This window comes from Oncorhynchus kisutch, linkage group LG24 (genome assembly GCF_002021735.2).
Source record: "Oncorhynchus kisutch isolate 150728-3 linkage group LG24, Okis_V2, whole genome shotgun sequence".
NCBI lineage: Eukaryota > Metazoa > Chordata > Actinopteri > Salmoniformes > Salmonidae > Oncorhynchus > Oncorhynchus kisutch.
Genome location: NC_034197.2, coordinates 10,811,431 through 10,834,484, shown reverse-complemented (window position 1 = coordinate 10,834,484; position 23,054 = coordinate 10,811,431). Strand labels below are relative to the sequence as shown.

The window sequence follows — 23,054 nt, the reverse complement described above, 5'->3', positions numbered from 1 at the left end:
AGAACTTCAACAAGAGTGCATAGTCCAGCAGCATATATCACAATTAAGTCCCATAGCAGTGTCTTAAACAAAATAGGACCACTTGAGACTGGTTACTTGGAAAAAATAACAACATTTCTATCAGATTTTCAAGATTTTCTTTAAGAAGATTAGTCTATCCACATTATCTGCAGTGAGCACAGATCAGCTTGCTGTGACAATGTCAGGGGCTGTGGAGAATACCCTCTCGCTAGGGACAGCGGTCCCAGGCACAGCCAGGTAGCGCCTTGCTAACATGGCAACATGTTAACCCTTTGGTCTTCCACCATGTAAGTGGATCAGCATCCAGGGAAATACAGTCCACTTCCCTGTATGAGGTCACCTCTTCCTCTATGACCTTGATCTTTGACTTGGTTCCCTGATCCTGGGTCGTGAACAACTCCCCAAAAAGCTCCGCCATGGCAGACTGCTTTTCTGGAGGAGAACGTCTGCCTTCTCTGGAGAGGGGTTGGCTCGTGTGGTATCTGTGGCTTGACCCTGTAGAATTAAATTAGTAATTTTAATCTATCTTTGAAATTGCTTTAAAAATATTATTTGTTGTTAGAAATATATATCAGACACTATTATGACAATTACAATTATTACTTTGTAATGAATTGTTAAATCACTAATTAATCAAATAAATGTCACGTGAACAAAATAAATACAATACCTGTTGTATATTGGTCACAATCTCTGCTGTGAGTTCATTGTCGACTCTCAGACGAGCAGCAGCATCCAGGTGCAGCAGGGACTTGAACCGGGGGTCCAAAGCGGTGCTCTTGTGTAAGAAGTCTTGGACACCAGGGTCAGCATATCTAGGCTCCAGGTTAACTCTGATCGCAGTCTTGACATCCCTTACTGCAGGTTCATCTTCATCGGATGCCACTGTTGAGTTCAGGATCATTGTTTTTCATAGGCAGGACCCTGGAAACCGATGAAATGCTCTTGGTGCAAATCAGTGTTATGACTGTTTTGAGAGGTTTGCACACTTTGATAACTTACTCTGCTAGTCTTATGTCATTTTCAGACAAAGTCACTATCTTTGACATTCTTCCTCACAGCTTGATCAGTCAGTGTAAGAACACACTGCAACTTTCTGCTCATGGTATCTCTCAACCATGTCATGGCTTGAAATCCATCTAGTCGGGACATCTTGAATGAGTTTGTAGTTTGGCAGCTCCAGCATCTCCTGCCATGTCTTGAAAACATGTGCAGCAGTTGTGCTGTTATGAAAGAAGGATACCACCCTCCTGATCTTTGCTAGAAGGCAAGATAATGGATTCAATGACATTGCTTTTTGAGATGCTAGATTAATAACGTGAACAAAGCATCCTATCTGTGGCCCCAATCCAGCTAGTGCAACTGCATTTACAAAATAACTAGCATTGTCAGTGGTCACAGGAATCATTACGTTATCCCTCTCCAACTTCCACACTGTAACTACTTCCCTAACCCCCCCCCCCCCCCCCGTCAAGGCGACGTGTCTGAAGGACATGGATTTATATCTCCCACTCTGTCGTAATGAAATTAGCCTTTACAGTAAGGTAGCTCTAGACGTCCATTATCTGTTAGAACAACAGAACGCGTTTCTGACAACTCGCTCTCAAGCGGTTCTTTAGTTTTTTTTTTGTATAAGGCAGGTATTAATGTGTACCGGAAGGAATAATGAAGCGCGGCTCGGCCACTTTAAACATGTTTCTGAACCCCGTATTCTCTAACACAGAGAAGGCCTCATCTGACGCTATGAATTTTGCTATCGCTGTGTCTCGCCAAGCCCCACAGATTGGAACTTTTGGGTGATGACTAGTCATGTTACTCGTATTGTCACTTAAATAGGCTATCGGCAATGAACAGAGTTTACATGTTGTAGAGGTTTAATCCACCACTCGTTGGCCATCCTTGTTACAGTTTACAGGGAAACCGAAATGTTCCTAGTTGGCAGACCTGAATGATACTGGGGTGTCTTCTAGTTCTGGCTCGTCAATACTTGCCATGTTGCTCCTTTGCATGTAGCTAACTGCTAATTCCTTCGTAAGCTAATTGCTGCTACAACGGTCTCTCAGCTCTGTTCCCGCTGGAGTGAAATAACTAATGAGCAGAGCTGCATACAGCTACGAAACTTTTTATTTTGTGAAGACAACTTTATTACTATGTGGATATTTTTCCCACGTTAATTTAATACGCCATTGGTTTATGCAATAATATTATTTTTTTACAATTAAATATGTATATATTTTCCTAGCTATATGATTAATATATTGTTCGGTTCGCAGTGTGTACCGTGCACCCTGGACCCTGTTCCGAACGTTTCGATAAGAATACACGAACCGTTTCACCCCTAATAAACAGTCTTTGGCATGCACACGCTATCTCAGCTTTTTCCATAGTTGCCTTTTATTATCCAGGCTGTAACACATCTGGCCATGATTGGGAGTCGTCCCATAAAGCGGCGCACAATTGGCCCAGCATCGTCCGGGTTTGGCCGCCGTAGGCTGTCATTGTAAATAACAATTTGTTCTTATCTGACTTGCCTAGTTAATTTTAAAAAATGAGGAGGTTTATTGCCTTGGATGAGCTTATAAATTCATCACAGACTGTTCTTGGCGCTTGCTCATGCTCTGAGTAATTTATGACCCTGTGGCACCTTGCCAGATCTGATAAAATTGCAGATTCTCGCACCAGGCTGGAGAGAGGTTGTCAATCCAAGTAATTTGTTTTTCTCTCTCTCCAAGAGTGAATGTTTATGTTGATGCTGTGTTTATAGCCCTTTATAGACATGTTGTAAGCTTAATGCTGTTTGTCAATTATTAATCTACATGTACAGTACCAGTCAAAAGTTTGGATGCACCTACTCATTCAAGGGTTCTTCTTAATTTTTACTATTTTCTACATTGTATTTTAAATTTGAGATTCTTCAAAGTAGACACCCTTTGCCTTGATGACAGCTTTGCACACTCTTGGCATTCTCTCAACCAGCTTCATGAGGTAGTCACCCGGAATCCATTTGAAATGAATAGGTGTGCGTTGTTAAAAGTTAATTTGCGGAATTTATTTCCTTAATGTGTTTGAGCCAATCAGTTGTGATGTGTCATGGTAGGGGTGGTATACAGAAGATAGCCCTGTTTGGTAAAATACAAAGACCATATTATGGCAAGAACAGCTCAAATAAGCAAAGAGAAACGACAGTCCATCGTTACTTTAAGACATGAAGGTCAGTCAATCTGGGACATTTCAAGAACTTTGAAAGTTGAAACTGGCTCTCATGAGGACCACCACAGGAAAGAAAGACCCAGATTTACCTCTGCTGCAGAGGATAAATTCATTAGAGTTACCAGCCTTAGAAATTGCAGCCCAATAAATGCTTCACGGAGTTCAAGTAACAGATACATCTCAACATCAATTGTTCAGAGGAGACTGTGTGAGTCGGGCGTTCATGGTCAAATTGCTGCAAAAAAAACACTACTAAAGGATAAGAAGAAGAAGAAGAAGAAGAGACTTGCTTGGGCCAAGAAACACGAGCAATGGACATTAGACCGGTGGAAATCTGTCCTTTGGTCTGATGAGTCCAAATTTTAGATTTTTGGTTCCAACCGCTGTGTCTTCGTGAGACGCATAGTAGGTTTACAGATGATCTCCGCATGTGTGGTTCCCACCGTGAAGCATGGAGGTGTTATGGTGTGTGGGTGCTTTGATGGTGACACTGTCAGTGATTTATTTCGAATTCATGGCACATTCTGCAGCGATATGCCATCCCACCTGGTTTGCGCTTAGTGGGACTATCATTTGTTTTTCAACAGGACAATGACCCAACACACCTCCAGGCTGTGTAAGGGCTAATTGACCAAGAATGAGAGCGATGGAGTGCCTCATCAGATCTGGCCTCCACAATCACCGGACCTTAACCCAATTTAGATGATTTGGGGTGAGTTGGACCGCAGAGTGAAGGAAAAGCGGCCAACAAGTGCTCAGCATATGTGGGAACTCCTTCAAGACAGTTGGAAAAGCATTCCAGGTGAAGTTGGTTGAGAGAATGCCAAGAGTATGCAAAGTTGTCAAAGGAGGGCTACTTCAAAGAATCTCAAATATAAAATACTTTTGCTTACTACTGTACATGATTCCAGATGTGTTATTTCGTAGTTTGTCTTCAGTATTATTCTACAATGTAGAAAATAGTAAAAATAAAGAAAACCCATGAATGAGTAGGTGTGTCCAAACTTTTGACTGGTACTGTATGTATATTGCATAGTTATAACCCTTAACTAATACTGTTTACATGTGTGCAGATATTTGTCTTCTAGAACCACAACAATAATATTCCAAGTCATTCGATTTACTACAATCATACATATACCAAAGTATGTGGACAACCCTTCAAATTGATGGATTCGGCTATTTCAGCCACACCCGTTGCTGATAGGTGTATCAAAATCCAGCACACAGCCATGCAATCGCCATAGACAAACATTGGCAGTAGAATGACCTTACTGAAGAGCTCAGTGACTCAACCTGGGACCGTCATAGGATGCTACCTACGAGCAACAACGGCTCAGCCGCGAAGTGGTAGGCCACACAAGCTCACAGAATGGGACCACCGAGTGCTGAAGCATGTAAAAATGGTCTGTCCTCGGGTTGCAACGCTCATTACCAAGTTCCAAACTGCCTCTGGAAGCAACATCCGCAGTACAACCATTTGTAGGGAGCTTCATGAAATGGGTTTCCATGGCCGAGCAGCCACACAAGCCTAAGATCACCATGCTCAATGCCAAGCGTCGGCTGGAGTCGTGTAAAGCTCACCGCCATTGAGCTATGGAGCAGTGGAAACACGTTCTCTGGAGTGATGAATCACGCTTCACCATCTGGCAGTTTGACGGACGAATCTTAGTCTGGCGGATGCCAGGAGAATGCTACCTGCCCTCATGCATAGTGCCAACTGTAAAGTTAGGTGGAGAAGTAATCATGGTCTGGGACTGTCTTTCATGGTTTGGGCTAGGCCCCATAATTCTAGTGGAGGGAAATGTTAACGCTACAGCATACAATGACATTCTAGACGATTCTGTGCTTCCAACTTTGTGGCAACAGTTTAGGGAATGCCCTTTCCTGTTTCAGCATGACAATTCCCACGAACACAAAACGAGGTCCATGAAGAAATGGTTTGTCGAGATCTTTGTGGAAAACTACACTGGCCTGCACAGAGCCCTGACCTCACTAATGCACTTGTGGTGTTATAGCAGCAAAGGGGGCAGCATATTAATGCCCATGACTTTGGAATGAGCTGTTCAATGAGCAGGTGTCCACATACCTTTGGTGATTGTAGTGTATAAACATATTCAAATGGTCCCCAACACACATAGCTGTTTCCAAGTGTTCAGTATGGGCGTCAACATCATGTTCTGACCAGACCGTACTATAGTGGGCAGAACTAAACCAATATGGGGGCATTCATAGCCGACTGCTCAGAAGGTGAGGGCATACCAGCCAACCGTTTCAACATGGTCCTTCTAGATGGCTTTAGCTACCAACAGTTTTTTACATGGTCCTTCATTCCGCCAGATTTAGCGACCCAATAGTTTTTTTACACCGGTATACCATTATTAGATATAGGTAGGACAACCCCTATGTGTGTGCGTGTGCGTGTGCGTGTGTGTGTGTGTGTGTAGAAACCCTGTATGTCCATTTTATTATGTTACACTGACTGTGTAAGGAGGTAGACCGTAAGAAAGGGGCAGGACAATGACTTGACACATTCACTCTTTCTCTTATCGACCACAGGTCAACTATCCATGTGACATAAGCATATACTGTGCATTACATAACATGTTGCGTCGTTTGATAAGTCTTGATAATGTATTCTGTTACTGCCATGCCTGCCTGTTACACACGCTAACAAAATAAAGTTGAAATGGACATTTTCTTTCAGTTCCTGTATCTATGTAAGCGGCAAGAACACAGATTATAAATAACTATCTTTTCCACTGCATGTACAATCGCGGGCAAATAAATTGTCACCCTTGCACTTTTCCGAAAAATGTCCTGAACATTGCACTCCTTGATAATCTGCCGAGTTCATGATATCCTGCACACGTTCAAGGCCTCCAGTGACAGAGGCAGCAATGTGACCCAACAGCCACAGGGTTTCTAAAACCAGGTGCAAGATTTCCAGAAATGCTTGCGAAGCAGACTAAGCAGATGTGGCCGGGGTTTGGGGTTTGAGAAGTGAAACATTCTTCCTTAAGTTGTTCATGTTCTCTAAATCTAAAGGCAGAACCTAGATTGGAGCCAATGTCTTAAGTAGTTGAACATGTTATTGCTTCAACCTTGTGAAAGTGTTTTAGTCAAAACAACTTTTATATTGAAGGAGTGCCTTTGATTTGACGGCCTGCAAACTTGTGCAGTTTGGCGCGAGATGACCGTTTGACCGATGACATGTACCTGCGCGTGAGCTTAGCTAGCCAACGTCGCCAGGATATCGCCTAGTGTGATCGGGGATAACTAGAGGCAGAAACTGCTTCTCCAATCTTCATAATGTACTCCCTTTTGAAACAGCATTATCAAACCTCCCCGTGTTTGATTGTAGGGAGAATGTATGAATGGCTCATTTGGTCATTGGAAAAACATAGGAAGACCCCACTGCTGAAGAAGACAAAAGACTTGTACTTCTCAAAAACCCAATCAAACAAGACTAAATCCTGGGGGAAATGTTCTGTGGACAAGTGAAACAAAATGTGAGCTTTTTGGCAATACAGATCAGCGCTGTGTTTACTGACAACCAAATGTAGCATTCAATGAAAATAATACCCTCCCTACAATCAAATGGGGGAGGTTTGCTAATGCTGTGCTGGTTGATTTTTCTGCCTCTGGTACTGGGAACCTTAAATGTGCAAGGCATCATGAAATCAGCAGATTATCAGGTGTTTTGGAGACCAATGTTCAACCCAGTGTCCAAAAACTGGGTCTCCGTTGAAGGTTGTGGGTCTCCCAGCAGGACAATGACCCCAAACACACATAAAAAAACCCACCCATGAATGGTTCAAGAAGAGGTTCTGGAGTGGCCAGATCTGAATCACATCCATAACCTATGGCGAGATCTGAAAACAGCAGTTGGTGGAGGTCACCCTTCAAACATTGAAGAATTAGAGACGTTTGCTCATGGTTAGTAGGAAAGTAGGAAAGCACAGAATAGCCCATGAGGAAATAAGTTGTTACTACACTGCCAGAAGATGACCTCACCTCTAAATGACTTAAACAGCTGTCTTAAACCTGATCTGTCTATGTAGCCTAGAGTGGATTGATGCTCTGACATCATTGCCCACGTTGTTGTTGAGGTAGAGAAGCTCTCTGCTTGAAAGTCTCTGTGAGATTGTTTGTCTCCCAGCCTTGATAGACCTGTAATGGGCCTAAACAACAGAGACCGGAGAATATCTGTACTCCTTAAAACTCACTAATGTTATTGAAACACTGTCTTCTTCAAAACCGCAATGTATAACTCGTCGTTCAAATTATACACATGACACATTATCTAAGCACACATTCCCTCATCCTTTTGTCTGTTTCTTTCTCGCATAGGCATGTACACATACGCAGGCACATGCTCGCACGCATGGAGGAGTGTATTGAATAGGGATACTGTAACAGTCATGGGAGACTTACACCCTGGGCATGTTGTCAGTGTGAAAAGTGGTTGTTGACAAAAACCTTATTATAGGAACCTCTGTACAGCTGAGGAGCACATTGGTGGTAAATAACCACATCATACTCAGTCTTGCATTTTAAGCCACTCTAGTGCTGGAATAATACATGTGTATTGACTGATAGGTTTCATGTCTCAATCCGAACACAAAACCGAATGGCTCTGTGAGGCGAGATTACAGCTGTTGCTGTAAATTCACGAAGGTCTTTTGGTGTACTCTGACGTAGTTTTACTAGGGTGTGTAGTACACTGTGACGTCTACCGAGTCATAGCGTGTTCAGACAGGCTCCACATTCTTTCTAAGGATGTAAATCAGGGGTGTCAAACTCATTCCACGGATGGCCTAGTGTCTGTGTTTTTTTCCCCCTTTTAATTAAGACTTAGACAACTAGGTGAGGGAAGTTCTTAATAATTAGTGACCTTAATTCATCAATCAAGTACAAGGGAGGAGCGAAGACCCGCAGACACTCGGCCCTCCGTGGAAAGAGTTTGTCACATGATTGAAATGTTTCTCAGGAACTGATTTATTTCCCTTGACAGTTTCCACATTTTGTTACGTTACAGCCTTATTCTGAAATGGTTTAAATATTGTTTCCCCCTCATCAATCTACAAACAATAACCCATAATGACAAAGCAAAAACAGTTAAAAACATGTTTTTTTTGTAAATGCATAAAAAAAACAGAAATATCACATTTTCATAAGTACTCAGACCCTTTACTCAGTACTTTGTTGAAGCACCTTTGGCAGCGATTACAGCCTTGAGTATTCTTGGGTATGACGCTTCAGGCTTGGCACACCTGTATTTGGGGTATTTCTCCCATTCTTCTCTGCAGATCCTCTCAAGCTCTGTCAGGTTGGCTGGGGAGCGTCACTTGCCAGCTATTTTATTAATCATATTAATCATTACCTCTTATCATTTCATCATTCTGAACAGTCGTAACCTGCTTGCATTTGTAAAACCCCCAACCTTACTAATGATTCAGTACTACACAAATTGGTTTAATTATTTATTTACTAGCTAACTAAATAATAGCACAGGATAACATACACACTTACTTAATACATTAGAAAGTGTCCCTAGCGGACTGACACAACAACATATGGCAGCTTGTTACACAACGACATGGAGAGGGAGGAAAAAGAGACACATCGTTGAAACTATTCTCACAGTAATCATATACTTTGCACACAAATTGCCGCCCGTTTGGAGTAAGATAAATGTATTTATGTGAATGCCTTCGTTCGTTTGTTATCTCTGTCCGAACCAGCCCTCCTTAGGAAGGGTGTTGGGTTGGCCTTTCAGCGGCACGCTTGTAAGGCTCTGATTGTCCGAAATGGGACCCCCTTTCCCGTCTTCTAATGTTGTTCACTCTGGAAGATGCTCCTTGGAAGATAGGCTAGCCAGCCGTGTCGATGGTGATGAAAGTAGCGTACTACAGTGATTTGAGAAGAGTAGTACGGTGGAATGGTTTGAAGAGTAGTAGGATGGTCCCACTTAAATTCGCTTTTCTAGATATTTGTTTTAGGACCGCTAATCAGCTGTACCAGTGATTGTCTGAGAGGGTTTTCTTCTCCAAATCATGTTGGTATTCAGGGTTCAAACCACTCTGGCGTGAGCTGCAGCTCGACGCTTTTCTGGTCTGGGAGTTGAGTTTATTTTCTTCACCTCGTGTTGAGGTTCAAAGTTCCAATCATTTCAAATGTGTAGCTACCACTTCACGTTTTTCTGGTCTAATGTTAACTTTACCAATCCTTCTATGCACTCTGGTAGAAGGGGGCGGTTCCATCAGGCTGACACACTCTCTGACCTCACTCGGGGCGTGGCTACTTACCATGTGTAAAGTTTATAGGAGACAAATTCTCATGGCTCCTAAAATCACATTCAAAACGTATGACAAATGATGAAAGTATTTTTGTTATTTCATATACAACGTTAAGGATGGAGACTTCATACATGTAGTGTATATACTTTTCAAGTTACAGTATTTCCTTTATAACCTTTTTAATGACATCACAAAATATCAACCCATATGACATGATTATTCTTTAGTTCACCACTGACCATTCCCCACATTCGTCTGTTAGAAATATTGTTCCAGTATTCGCTTTAGGACGTGTTAGGGTTTCGGCGGGAAGACTGTTTGTATAGATGAAGAACATCCCTCTCTTAACCAAAACACTTTAATAATTTTTCATATTTCATATTGCCCTGTTCACTGACGAACCCAGGAATTTCACGTATATACATTCATGATTTCTTACTCAAAGCGGGCGACGGTTTGTGTGCAAAGTATATGGTTACTTTAGGTGAGAGGAGTTTCTGAATGTACCAATGTTAAGTGTCTCTGTCCCTCTTCCCCTCCATCTCTTCTTTAACAAGCGTCAATGTTGTTGTCATTCCGCTATGGACCTGTTATTAGCGTATTACGTCTCCAGTCAATAACCGGTGCGGAGTGTGTATGTTTATCCTGTGTTCCCATTTAATTAGATTGTAAATAAATAATTAAACCAATTTGTGTCATACTGAATCATAACTAAGCCTCAGGTTTTTGCAGATGCAAGGAGGCTACGACTGTTCAGAATGATTATATGATACGAGGTTATGATTAATAAGTTGACTGTTTATAGATGTGATGGGTAAAGACCTTTTTAGAGTTTAATTCGGGAGATGGTAACTCTTTATAGAACCGCTCTCGTGGTGCCCCAGATCCTAATGAGTTAATTGTTACATGATTAATAAAAAATTGGGTAACAATTAAACATAGTTAGTTAATTAGATAAATAACAGTCTTCAGATTGATGTTAAAGTCAAGTCACGACACATAGGGCCTACAGTGATTTTCGCACTGTTAATTACATACATTAAATTATACTAAAGTAGACTACCTTCACATTTCCTAGAGAAAACATATTAGTATTTCAAGGCGTAGGTTTCCTGTCATACCATTGTTAGTGGCCGGGATCATGTCAGACCATAATTATCACACTCGTACTAAACTCAATATGTAATAACCGTAATGATATTCCCTTCAAGAGCCAACCTATCAGACACCTACAGGTGTAGGATCTTAATAAAATAAAAGAAATAAAACAATTGTTGAATTTTACCCCTTTTTCTCCCCAATTTCATGGTATCCAATTGTTTAGTAGCTACTATCTTGTCTCATCGCTACAACTCCCGTACGGGCTCAGGAGAGACGAAGGTTGAAAGTCATGCGTCCTCCGATACACAACCCAACCAAGCCACACTGCTTCTTAACACAGCGCGCATCCAACCCAGAAGCCAGCCGCACCAATGTGTCAGAGGAAACACTGTGCGCACCTGGCAACCTTGGTTAGCACGCACTGTGCCCAGCCTGCCAAAGGAGTCACTGGTGCATGATGAGACAAGGATATCCCTACCGGCCAAACCCTCCCTAACCCAGACGACACTAGGCCAATTGTGTGTTGCCCCATGGACCTCCCGGTTACGACAGAGCCTGGGCGCGAACCCAGAGTCTCTGGTGGCACAGCTGGCGCTGCAGTACAGCGCCCTTAACCACTGCGCCACCCGGGAGGTTGTAGGATCTTAATTTGACCAGTATTGTCGTAACAAAATAGTACTGCATCAACAGGATTTTTACGTTTAGTCCATACGTACTTTCCGCCAATGCAATGTTGCTTGATCAATGGTTAGGCTATTAGCTAGCCAAAATTTAAGCTACATGAACAGTGCAATACTGTAAAAATAACCAATTGTTAGTGCAGGTTTTCAGTAAATCCTATGGTGCAGAGAAAATTCCCAGCAATAACAGAGTGATCAAATTAAGATCCTACACCTGTAAACTGTAAGATGATAAAGATGGCTTAGAACTTTTCAAGGTTCTTTCCTGTTGCTCGTCTTGGAAGATTTGTTATTTCTTAGGAATACATTACCTATATTCTCAATCTCATCCAGTATGTGCCTCAGTTACAATCGAATCCACTGGTCATGTTTTATTAGTTGTAACTGAGGCTTGGGGTGACCACAGTCAATCTGCCCTGTAGTCAGCTGGTGTAGAGTAGCTGGGCAAGATTTAGCACTTTCCTCTGTCAGCTCTGATGGAATAAGGGCGGAGCACTCAGTTGCTCTTCTTTGAACCTTCTCTGGCATCCCTGGCCTTTTCACCGACTGCAACAACTACGGTGCCCAGTCATGCACACTGCATTCGTTATAGATGTGGTCCAGCCAACACATTGCATTGAACCACATCACACAACAACACATGCTCTCTCATTTGCCAATGTTTAGTTTATTGATTTGTTTGAGTTCATCCTGATTGTCTGTACTTCAATTCAGGCTAAATTACTCTATAGGTCATTAGGTTAAAGTACATTACATTTTGAATTTTGTCTCATCTTCAGATTGAGCTGCATGTGCATCTTGATGGCGCTCTCCGAGTGGAGACCATCCTAGACGTTGCCAAGTAAGTCTATAAACCTGTTGAATTCTTAGTATTTTGTTTAAATAGTGTGTTTTATTACAGGTTTTGCAAGTTCTCTTTAAACATTAACTGTCAATTACCTTTGGTAAAAGGGCTATTAGACTCAAGTGACATGGTTTATTAGGTTCATGTGACACATTGTTCTTTGAGTATCTTTCGTTTGGAACATGTAGGCCTATTTATGGGGCTATTTTTAAACTAGCAATTTCCTTTAAGTCATTAATATAATTAATTGAAATGAACATTGAGCAGCTGTGGCTACCTATTGCTGGTTGTACTTTTAAAGTCCTCTGTTTCTGTATGTCTACCAGGCGACGTGGGATCCCCCTACCTGCATACACAGTGGAGGACATGAGACGAATCTGTGTGATACACCAGCCTGCCACCCTCACAGAGTTCCTCGGCAAGTTCGCAGAGTACATGCACGTTATTGCGTAAGTACCCTGAACATGAAGATGGCTGAGATAATGAGATGCTGACTACTGCACGAATCCCCTGAGCTTTTGGTTTCATACTGTTGTTATCACCGGGAGAAGTTGTCTCGCGATGTCAAACTCAATAGCAGTGGTGGAAAAAGTACCCAATTGTCATACTTGAGAAAAAGTAAAGATACCATAATGGAAAATGACTCAAGTAAAAGTGAAAGTTACCCAGTAAAATACTTATTGAGTTCAAGTCTAAAAGTATTTGGTTTTAAATATACTTAAGTATCAAAAGTAAATGTAATTGCCAAAATATACTTAAGTATCAAAATAATTTTGAATCCTTTATATTTAGCAAATATAAAGGCACTGTTTTCTTGTTTTAAAATATATGGATAGCCATACACTGAGACATAATTTACAAACAAATTATTTGTGTTTAGTGAGTTCGCCAGATCAGAGGCAGTAGGGATGACCAGGAATGTTCTCTTGATAATTGCATGAATTGGACCATTTTCCTGTCCTTCCTAAGCATTCAAAATGTAACGAGTACTTTAGGAGTTTTCTTTAGGAATGTAGTAAAAGTAATCAAAAAATAGTAAAGCAAAGTACAGATAACAAAAAAACTACTTAAGTAGTACTTTAAAGTGTTTTTACTTAAGTACTTTACGTGTTACAGCACAAGATGGTGTCAAGGGGCTAAACTACCAATCATAACTGCTGTACAGTGTGTTAGGAGTTAAGAGTTTAAATGTGTTTGCATGACACGCAATGCAATCAACAAGCTTTTAAAGACTGTCATTTGGGACTGTCATTTGTAATGATTGTGAATTGTGTGAGTTAAATAGCAGCCCAATTAACGTACCTTCACTTTTAAGACCAGTGCTTGATAGGTCTTCTTCCTGGTTAGTATTATGCAATGTTTCCTCTGGTGGCCAGATTAGGGGGTCAGTTAGTTGAAATGCAGATCATGCAGCACAGAGGAGCACGTCATGATGCCAGCAGGTGTTTCTTTGGCAACCAACTGAACTCAGACAGAGTCAAGGTTGTTATGTATTCCATTCCCATTACAACACTACCTTGTATTTAACCCAAAATCTACAGTACCAACATATTTCACATTTTGGCCCCCCAGATGGTACTTTTGAAAAAAGCAACAATCCTAGTAAAAATCTAACCTCAAAACCAGTACATCACTGGGGCCAAACTTCCTGCCATCCAGGACCTCTATATCAGGCGGTGTCAGAGGAAGGCCCTAAAAATTGTCATAGAATCCAGCCACCCTAGTCATAGACTGTTCTTTCTGCTACCTCACGGCAGGTGGTACCGGAGCGCCAAGTCGAGGTTCCAAAAGGCTTCTTAACAGCTTCTACTCCTGAACAGCTAATCAAAGGGCTACCCAGACCCCTCTTTTACGCTGCTGATACTCTTTGTTTATAATCTATGCATAGTCACTTTAACTCGACCTACCTGTACATATTACCTCAACTAACCGGTTGACTCTGTACCGGTACCCCCTGTATACAGCCTTTCTTGTTATTTAGCTGCTGCTGTTGAATTATTTCTACTTTTATTTTCAACTTCTTCCGGAACACTTTTTTTTTTTTTTTACATCTTAACTTCTTAAAGTATTGTTGGTTAAGGGCTTGTGGGTAAACATTTCACTAAGGTATTCGGCGCATGTGACAAATAACATTTGATTTGATTTTAACACGTGATGTTTCTATTCTCTGCCAGACTAACCAGGAACCTCCCACTACTATGAAAAGAAACAATAATGGTTTGTAGTCGTAGCCTCTAGCCAGGACAGAGCAGCTGCTAGCTAGCGGTTATGCTGAATAAAGCATTATTTATCAAGTCCTTGGCTTGAAAACCTTGTTGCCTCTGGTGCGACCCCACACACACACACACACACACACACACACACACAACAAAATGGGGAACTTGATAGCTGCGTTTGGCTCATGCAGGATTTTTGTGTGTTTAGATGGATGGATAAGCATGGGGGTGGGGGAACAAAAAGCATTCAGACCAGGCCAGTTAGCAACAAGCGTTCGCGTTTTCACTTCCAGTGTAAAAGCCAGAAGCAGTCTTTCTTTTTTTTTTCAATCATGTGATGTGAAACAGAATCTGTGTTGTGAAGTCAAAAAGCAACAGAGAGGGAAACGACGCTAGGAACATCTGAGTGAGTTTGCAGACATTTCCCACCACTCCCAACATACCCATTACTCCACAGGGACTGTTGCAGAAATATAAATAGTAAATCAAAGTACAGATACCCCCCAAAAAATCCACTTAAGTACTACTTTAATGTAATTTTACTTACATACTTTTTTTTGCTCCACCAAGCTCTTTAATCAGCTTTATTATTGCAGATGGCTCTTAGATGGAGATGAAAGTTCAATCTGTAGAGAGCCATGACAGGGAGATGACATGTACTGTATGTACTGTTACTTCCCTGTTTCATTTCAACAAGAATCATAACTGCTATACGGTGTGTTAGGAGTCAAGAGTTTAAATGTATTTGCATGACACGCAATGCAATCAACAAGCTTTTAAAGAACACGTGATCACCTAATTTGTTAAATTACGGCTAAAATATGAAAGTGAGGGGGAGCTTTGTATTGGGACTGTCATTTGTAATGATTGTGAATTGTGTGAGTTAAATAGCAGCCCAATTGGGGTACCTTCACTTTAAGACCAGTGCTTGATAGGTCTTCCTGGTTAGTGAGTGAATGTAATGCAGACAGAGACAGTATTATTCAATGTTTCCTCTGGTGGCCAGACTAGGGGGTCAGTTAGTTGAAATGCAGATCATGCAGCACAGAGGAGCACATCATGATGCCAGCAGGTGTTTCTTTGGCAACCAACTGAACTCAGACAGAGTCAAGGTTGTTATGTATTCCATTCCCATTACAACACTACCTTATATTTAACCCAAAATCTACAGTACCAACATATTTCACATTTTGGGCCCCAGATGGTATTTTTGAAAAAAAGCAACAATCCTAATAAAAATCTAACCTCAAACCTCACCCACTGCTCAGACTAACGTGATGTTTTAATTCTCTGCCAGGCTAACCAACAACCTCCCACAACTATCAAAAGAAACAATAATGGTTTGTAGTTGTAGCCTCTAGCCAGGACAGAGCAGCTGCTAGCTAGCGGTTATGCTGAATAAAGCATTCTTTATCAAGTCCTTCGCTTGAAAACTTTGTTCTTTGTTGTTCCGTCTGGTGCGACCCCCCCCCCCCCCCCCCCCTACACGACAACAACAAAATGGGGGAACTTGCTAGCTGCGTTTGGCTCATGCAGGAGTTTTGTGTGTGTAGGTGGATGGATAAGCATGGGGGTGGGGGAACAACACGCATTCAGACCAATCATGTGATGTGAAACAGAATCCGTGTTGTGAAGTCAAAAAGCAACAGAGAGGGAAACGACGCTAGGAACATCTGAGTGAGTTTGCAGACATTTCCCCCCACTCCAAAATACCCATTACTCCACAGGGACTTTTGCAGAAATGTGCACAATATAACGGAATGATATGCACTCAAAATCCAATGAAACTACTATTACAAATGACTATAATATTCTATTATCCCCTATGTCATTCTTCAAATACTGTACACAGGCTGATCTTGATCTTCCTTTATCGTCATTGCAGGGATAATGATAATTACAGGGATAATGATAATGATAAGTCATTTTCTCCTCCAGACAGTCAGTCCTATTGGCAGTAGCAGTTAATTGCTCAGTGTAAGTTCAAGTGCAGTTCAGAGGTCACGTGGAGGGTTGGTTCAGCGGCTCGCTATGCTCTGACTCTGTGACAGTAATAGTCCTCCTGCTGTGGTGTGCTGAGGATCTACGATCAGATTACCCTTCTGTCATTCAGAGACACACTACTACCCTTTTACTAACCCTTCAGGCAAAGAGGGAAAAGACGCAAAGAATAATTGGCCGTTCCTAGAACATTTCCTTTGTTTTATGTGTGTCTTAAATCAAGTTGTTTTAAAAATGTATTTGTATCTGGATGAGCATAATTTGAGGAAATCCCCCAACAATGTAGGGCCTTTTGTTGCTGACTAACAATTAGCATTTTACCCGCCATCGTTGAGTAGATATTCGTGTTGTTTCTCTTGGCCTTCCACTGATTTTGTATTACCTTTCCAGTGGCGACAGAGAGGCGATCAAGAGGATAGCTTACGAGTTTGTGGAGGACAAAGCCAAAGAAGGGGTCATCTACGTTGAAGTTAGATACAGCCCACACTTGCTGGCTAACACTGACGTGGAACCCATTCCATGGAACCAAGAAGAGTAAGTGGATATGATATGTTTCTGAGTTGGTAAGGTAGCTGGCAGAAAAGTGTGAATTTGAAACATACCGCATTAGCTATTGTCACACTTGAATATATGGACATGTGCAATACAGTACTTCTTTGAGTTCCTCGTGCTCTCCAATGGCAGAGTTTTGTATTGTTCATATCATTTGTAGGTATCTGTTCTTGTCCTCAGAGCTCAAAACGTATAACATTCAACATAGAAATGCATTCAAGGATTCTCGCGGTCTTGATTTCACTCGCTCTCTTCTCCCAGAGGTGACCTGAGCCCAGATGAGGTGGTTCACTTGGTGAACCAGGGACTGGCCGAGGGAGAGAAGGCGTACAAGATCAAAGCCAGGTCCATTCTGTGCTGCATGCGCCACATGCCAAGTAATGCCCTCACTGTCCTGTTCATGCTCCTGTCCTGTCTGTCTGGCACGACTCATCCCCTCCTCGTTGTCTGTAGTTAATGTCTGTGATCCTTATCACACTGTAGGAGGTTGCAAGCCAAAACAGCTCACATTTAAAAACACCTCCCACACTTCCTGTTGTGATCATTTTCCGACTGTCTCTCGTTTCATTCCATCCCCACTCAACTGTGTTGGTCTATACTTGACGATGGTTGTGATGCTGTGCACATTTATTTATTTTTCTCCTTAGCTGATGTTACCATTTGCAGACAGTGAAAAAGGGGCTCTTGTTTGTGTATTGTATCACTGAATGAACAATTGCAAGTCTCATCTCCTATGTTACAGTACAGAATGGAGCTAGCATTGTCTCCCATACAAAAGATCCCCTTTCAGGGCTTCCCAAACTCGGTCCTCGGGACCCCAAGGGGTGCCCGTTTTGGTTTGGGCCCTAACACTACACAGCTGATTCAAAAGACCAAAGCCTGCTGGTTAGTTTATTACTTGAATTAGCTGTGTAGTGTTTGGGCAATAACCAAAACGGGCACCCCTTGGGGTCCAGAAGACCGAGTTTGGGAAACGCTGCAGGTATTAGTTAAGTCATTTGGATTGATGTAACTTTCTGACTTACCAGAGCATAGTATCTGTATTTGTAATTACATGTAACAAAATGTCAGTAGCTATTTTAGGCAGACATTCCAGTGAACAGTGCTCTGTAGTCAGTTTTGGGGATTTTGATTCTGCTTTTAAGTTTTTTTTAACTGGACAATTTGACCTTTTCAACTATTACTTTTAGCTTTTACTGAGATGCTTGGCATATTACACATTCGTGGACTGCAGCAGACCATTTAGATAACCATTAGGTCATAAATCTAGCATGAAAACATTTCAGAAACATCCCCAGAAATCAAACATTATGCGTAAAAAAAAATAATCTCATCTGTTTGACCTTGCCTGGGTTGCTACTGCTAATAAACGTGTGTGTTGCGTTGCACAGGCTGGTCCATGGACGTGGTGGAGTTGTGTAAGAAGTATAAGAAGAACGGAGTGGTGGCTATTGATCTGGCAGGAGACGAGTCACTCAACTGTGAGGCCTTCCCAGGACACAGGATGGCCTATGAGGTAACTGCCTAACTTTGAACCCCTCCTATCCAATAAATACTGTATGTGCTCTAGTCAACTGTTTTATCATTGTCGTACAAGCATGCATGGTTAACGGAAATGCTAAAGGACTAGAGTTGTCTTTAGCACATCGTATGCAGGATATGAGGTTAACCACTGTCCTACTATCATGCAGCATACCATGCTAGGTTTTATGGCTTAAAGGTGAGCGCTCAAACTCCAACTTGCTCAAAACTTAAAGGAGTGGAAGCATAGAGCAAAGGTGTACTGAAAACACTAAGAATTATTCACATTTGATTGTTGCAGAACCGATGTTGCAGAACATCCGGACATGTTGCAGAACCGCAGACATTTAAGTCCTGCAATTGGTTGATGTATTTCCTAACGGGCCAATTACTTACACCTTTCTTGTCATTATAATGAACGGAGTTACTCTGTAGCAGAACCCATTCAGTACATAGAGGCATGACGGTCACTTTAGAGACACATTTGATGGCGAGATCATTCTTGTGAGCCATTTCTTTGAAACCCAAAAACTTTCTTAAGAATAACAAAGGACTTTCAGCAATAAAACTATTCGCGCTGTGGTAAAGTGGGCCAACTTTAGAAATACTATAAGTTGGTAATAAATGTGGTAATAACAAGCCGACTAAAAGTGGACATACGTCATTTCAACACGACTTTCGTTCGTACTGCTTTGCATAGATCTATTTTCCATGTTTGTGGTGTAAATAAATACGAGACCGTTAAATCATTCCCTCAGGACGATATCTGGGAACACTGTGGTAAGTTTGACCAGAGGCTGGAGTGATACATTTGGACATGCCAGGGCAAAATACTAGGGGCTGGTATCTCAGAGCCAGATTAAGCCTAGTCCTGGACTAAATGTCACTTTCAATGGAGAATCTCCATTGAATATAAGGATGCCTTTTAGGCCAGGACTAAGCTCCATCTGCATCTGGGCAACTGGCCTTAAGAGAGTATTAAAAGAGAGCACTGCACTAATACAGACTGTTAACATAACTGAACAAGCTTTAGATTTTTATTTTTTAGAAGCGATGCTGGGGTTTGTAAAAATCTGATGTTTCTCAAATGTTGTTGGTGAGATGTAGTCCTTTTCAGTCAAGCCCTTGGCAAAAAAATGAAATAAAAAATATCTCCCTACTCGTGACAATAGCACAAGCTCTTGGAATCTCTGAGGTCTTGGAACAATCTTGTGACTGTAGGTCATCCATGTATAATTACATATTTTCAAGACAATGAAAAGTATTTAGGTCGGGAACTAACTGCATTGCTAATGTAAAACCCAGATAGTTCTCTGGTTAACTTGGTGTTGATGCTTTTCATTGACCTTGATTGACCTTGTTGACAGGAAGCAGCGAGATGTGGGATCCATAGAACAGTCCATGCAGGAGAGGTGGGCCCTGCCTCGGTGGTGAAAGAGGTGAGCTTTCCTTTCCTCTATAGTCTTTGGGGAACACTAAATATGTCCATTTTAAATGACATGACTAATGGCTGTTCAGCTTGACCCAAGACTTCCTCTCCTGCTCAACACACAGCAGCGTTATTATGTTATAAGTGATTGCATTGTGAAAACCTTTTATAACAACTTAAATATGTATTTCAGATGGAAACAACTAAACAACTCAGTACACACAGCACACTATCCAATTTCATGTCTCCCGGAAAGTCTTCGCTAGCCTATGTGACTTCCTTTCAATGGAAGCCATCTTTTAAAATGTTGCAACCAAAGACCGCATATTACCAGGCATAGGGTGAACTCATTTGAATTCAATCCCTTTTTGAGAGCACCCCTTTTGATTAGAACGAAGCCTTCCATACATATTTGCCCATTGTAGAAGTGCTCAGAAAGTTACTTTTTTTTCCTTAAAGGGTTACTTCGGAATTTTGGCAATGAGGCCCTTTATCTACTTCCCCAGAGTCAAATGATTTTGTGGAACATGTTAACTTACATGTGCCTTAATAACAAACTTGTATGCAATCTGTAAATAAAAATAAAATTGTAAAATTATGAGCCTAGTTGGTTTAGCCACAGAAAAAGACAGGAACCTTCCCTCTTGCCATGATTGTCTGAAATAATGGATGGGCTGGACTTGCCGGGAGAAGTTCGGATTGGTCTGCCCTGTAGCATGCTTCTGTCTATAACATGAGCTGCTCAGTAAACAGTTAATGAACATGCACCTGTGGAATGGTCGTTAAGACACTAACAGAGTACAGACGGTAGGCAATTAAGGTCACAGTTATGAAAACTTAGGACACTAAAGAGGCCTTTCTACTGAGTCTGAAAAACACCAAAAGAAAGATGCCCAGGGTCCCTGCTCACCTGCGTGAACGTGCCTTAGGCATGCTGCAAGGAGACATGAGGACTGCAAATGTGGCCAGGGCAATAAATTGCAATGTCCATATTGTGAGACGCATAAGACAGCGCTACAGGGAGACAGGACGGACAGCTGATCGTCCTCGCAGTGGCAGACCACGTGTAACAGCACCTGCACAGGATCGGTACATCCGAACATCACACCTGTGGGACAGGTACAGGATGGCAACAACAACTGCCCAAGTTACACCAGCGATGCACAATCCCTCCATCAGTGCTCAGACTGTCCGCAATAGGCTGAGAGAAGATGGACTGAGGGCTTGTAGGCCTGTTGTAAGGCAGGTCCTCACCAGACATCACCGGCAACAACGTCGCCTATGGGCACAAACCCACCGTTGCTGGACCAGACAGGACTGGCAAAAAGTGCTCTTCACTGACGAGTCGCGGTTTTGTCTCACCAGGGGTGATGTCGGATTCGTGTTTATTGTTGAAGGAATAAGCGTTACACCGAGGCCTGTACTCTGGAGAGGGATCGATTTGGAGGTGGGGGGTCCGTCATGGTCTGGGGCGGTGTGTCACAGCATCATCGGACTGAGCTTGTTGCCATTGCAGGCAATCTCAACACTGTCCGTTACAGGGAAGACATCCTCCTCCCTCATGTGGTACCCTTCCTGCAGGCTCATCCTGACATGACCCTCCAGCATGACAATGCCACCAGCCATACTGCTTGTTCTGTGTGTGGTTTCCTGTAAGACAGGAATGTCAGTGTTCTGCCATGGCCAGCGAAGAGCCCGGACGTCTGGGACCTGTTGGATCGGCGGGTGAGGGCTAGGGCCATTCCCCCCCCAGAAATGTCCGGGAACTTGCAGGTGCCTTGGTGAAAAGTGGGGTAACATCTCACAGCAAGAACTGGCAAATCTGGTACAGTCCATGAGGAGAAGACGCACAGCAGTACTTAATGCAGCTGGTGGCCACACCAGATACTGACTGTTACTTTGGATTTTGACCCCCCTTTGTTCAGGGACACATTATTCCATTTCTGTTAGTCACATGTCTGTGGAACTTGTTCAGTTTATGTCTCAGTTGTTGAATCTTGTTATGTTCATACAAATATTTACACATGTTAAGTTTGCTGAAAATAAGCGCAGTTGATAGTGAGAGGACATTTATTTTTTTGCTGAGTTTCCTTGATTCTAACAAAGATTATTCAACCCCAAAATCTGCTAAGGAGCAGGTTTGATCCAAACTTTCTGATCTCACAAAATATAATACTTTTCTTGCCTCACACCTAAGCTAACTGGCTAATGTTGGCTAGCTTGCTAGCTAACGCTACTTCCAGACACGAACAAGAGAATACATCTTCCCTCTCCATTCTACTCACCTAGCAGAGCTGGTTAGGCTTTTTTCATGTTTATTTGAAACCTTGGTGACTAACTGTGCTGCTGGCAATAATTTAAATTACGTTATTTCCCTAACATTTACTGATGCCGGTTATATTCAACCAGCAATAGCCAGAGCGAATTTACCAAGTACCCCATTTAACAATGTCCATACTCAAATTACTTCACAAATAGTACAGCTAATGCGATTACGCTGATAGAACTCTAACATCAATACACTGGTGTATTGAGCTAATGATTCTTCTTCTGCCAACTCACAATTACATCCCTGAATTCTCTAATTACATCCCTGAATTCTCTAAGATTGGAATTTTCTTTCACCAGGGCCGAATTGGTAGAATGCTTGTGCGCTTCTATTAGTGTTTTTATGGCTTTGTTCGTGTCACTCTCTTCTATGAATTTATTTCCGCTCCTGCCGAATTGGTAGAATGCTTGTGCGCTTCTATTAGTGTTTTTATGGCTTTGTTCGTGTCACTCTCTTCTATGAATTTATTTCCGCTCCTGTTTTAATATATGCCAGTCTTTTTCTGAGACTATCTCCCAGATCCTGTAGACAGTCATATAATGCTTTAACCTGATCTCTAACAAATGATCCATAAAGAGACCACTCTTGAAACTACAGTACGTACTTCTACATATGGGTTGTTTAAGTTGCATCTCAATGTACTCCTAGTATTACTAATCGATGAATCACACTTTTTTTTCTCATTCATGTTTTTTTTCATATCTTCACAGAATCAATATATTATCACATAGGAAATCTAGTTTGGAAGTCTAGTTTCCATCCGGCTCACACAGGTTTGGATGGTCATTCGCCCCCCCCAAGGTTCTAGCTATACATCCGGTACACACAGATTTGGATACTCGCGTTCT

The 23,054-nt window shown here is 41.9% G+C and overlaps 1 protein-coding gene across 1 annotated transcript in view; it reads left to right on the top strand.

Moving 5' to 3' along the window:
* LOC109869233 (adenosine deaminase) overlaps window positions 1-23,054 on the top strand; it is a 32,239-nt gene that overhangs the window by 5,706 nt on the left and 3,479 nt on the right. The window contains exons 2-7 of the mRNA XM_020459224.2: window positions 12,094-12,155; window positions 12,485-12,607; window positions 16,766-16,909; window positions 17,189-17,304; window positions 18,319-18,443; window positions 19,816-19,887. Coding sequence (XP_020314813.1) covers window positions 12,094-12,155; window positions 12,485-12,607; window positions 16,766-16,909; window positions 17,189-17,304; window positions 18,319-18,443; window positions 19,816-19,887 — 642 coding nt within the window. The remainder of the gene's footprint in view (window positions 1-12,093; window positions 12,156-12,484; window positions 12,608-16,765; window positions 16,910-17,188; window positions 17,305-18,318; window positions 18,444-19,815; window positions 19,888-23,054) is intronic.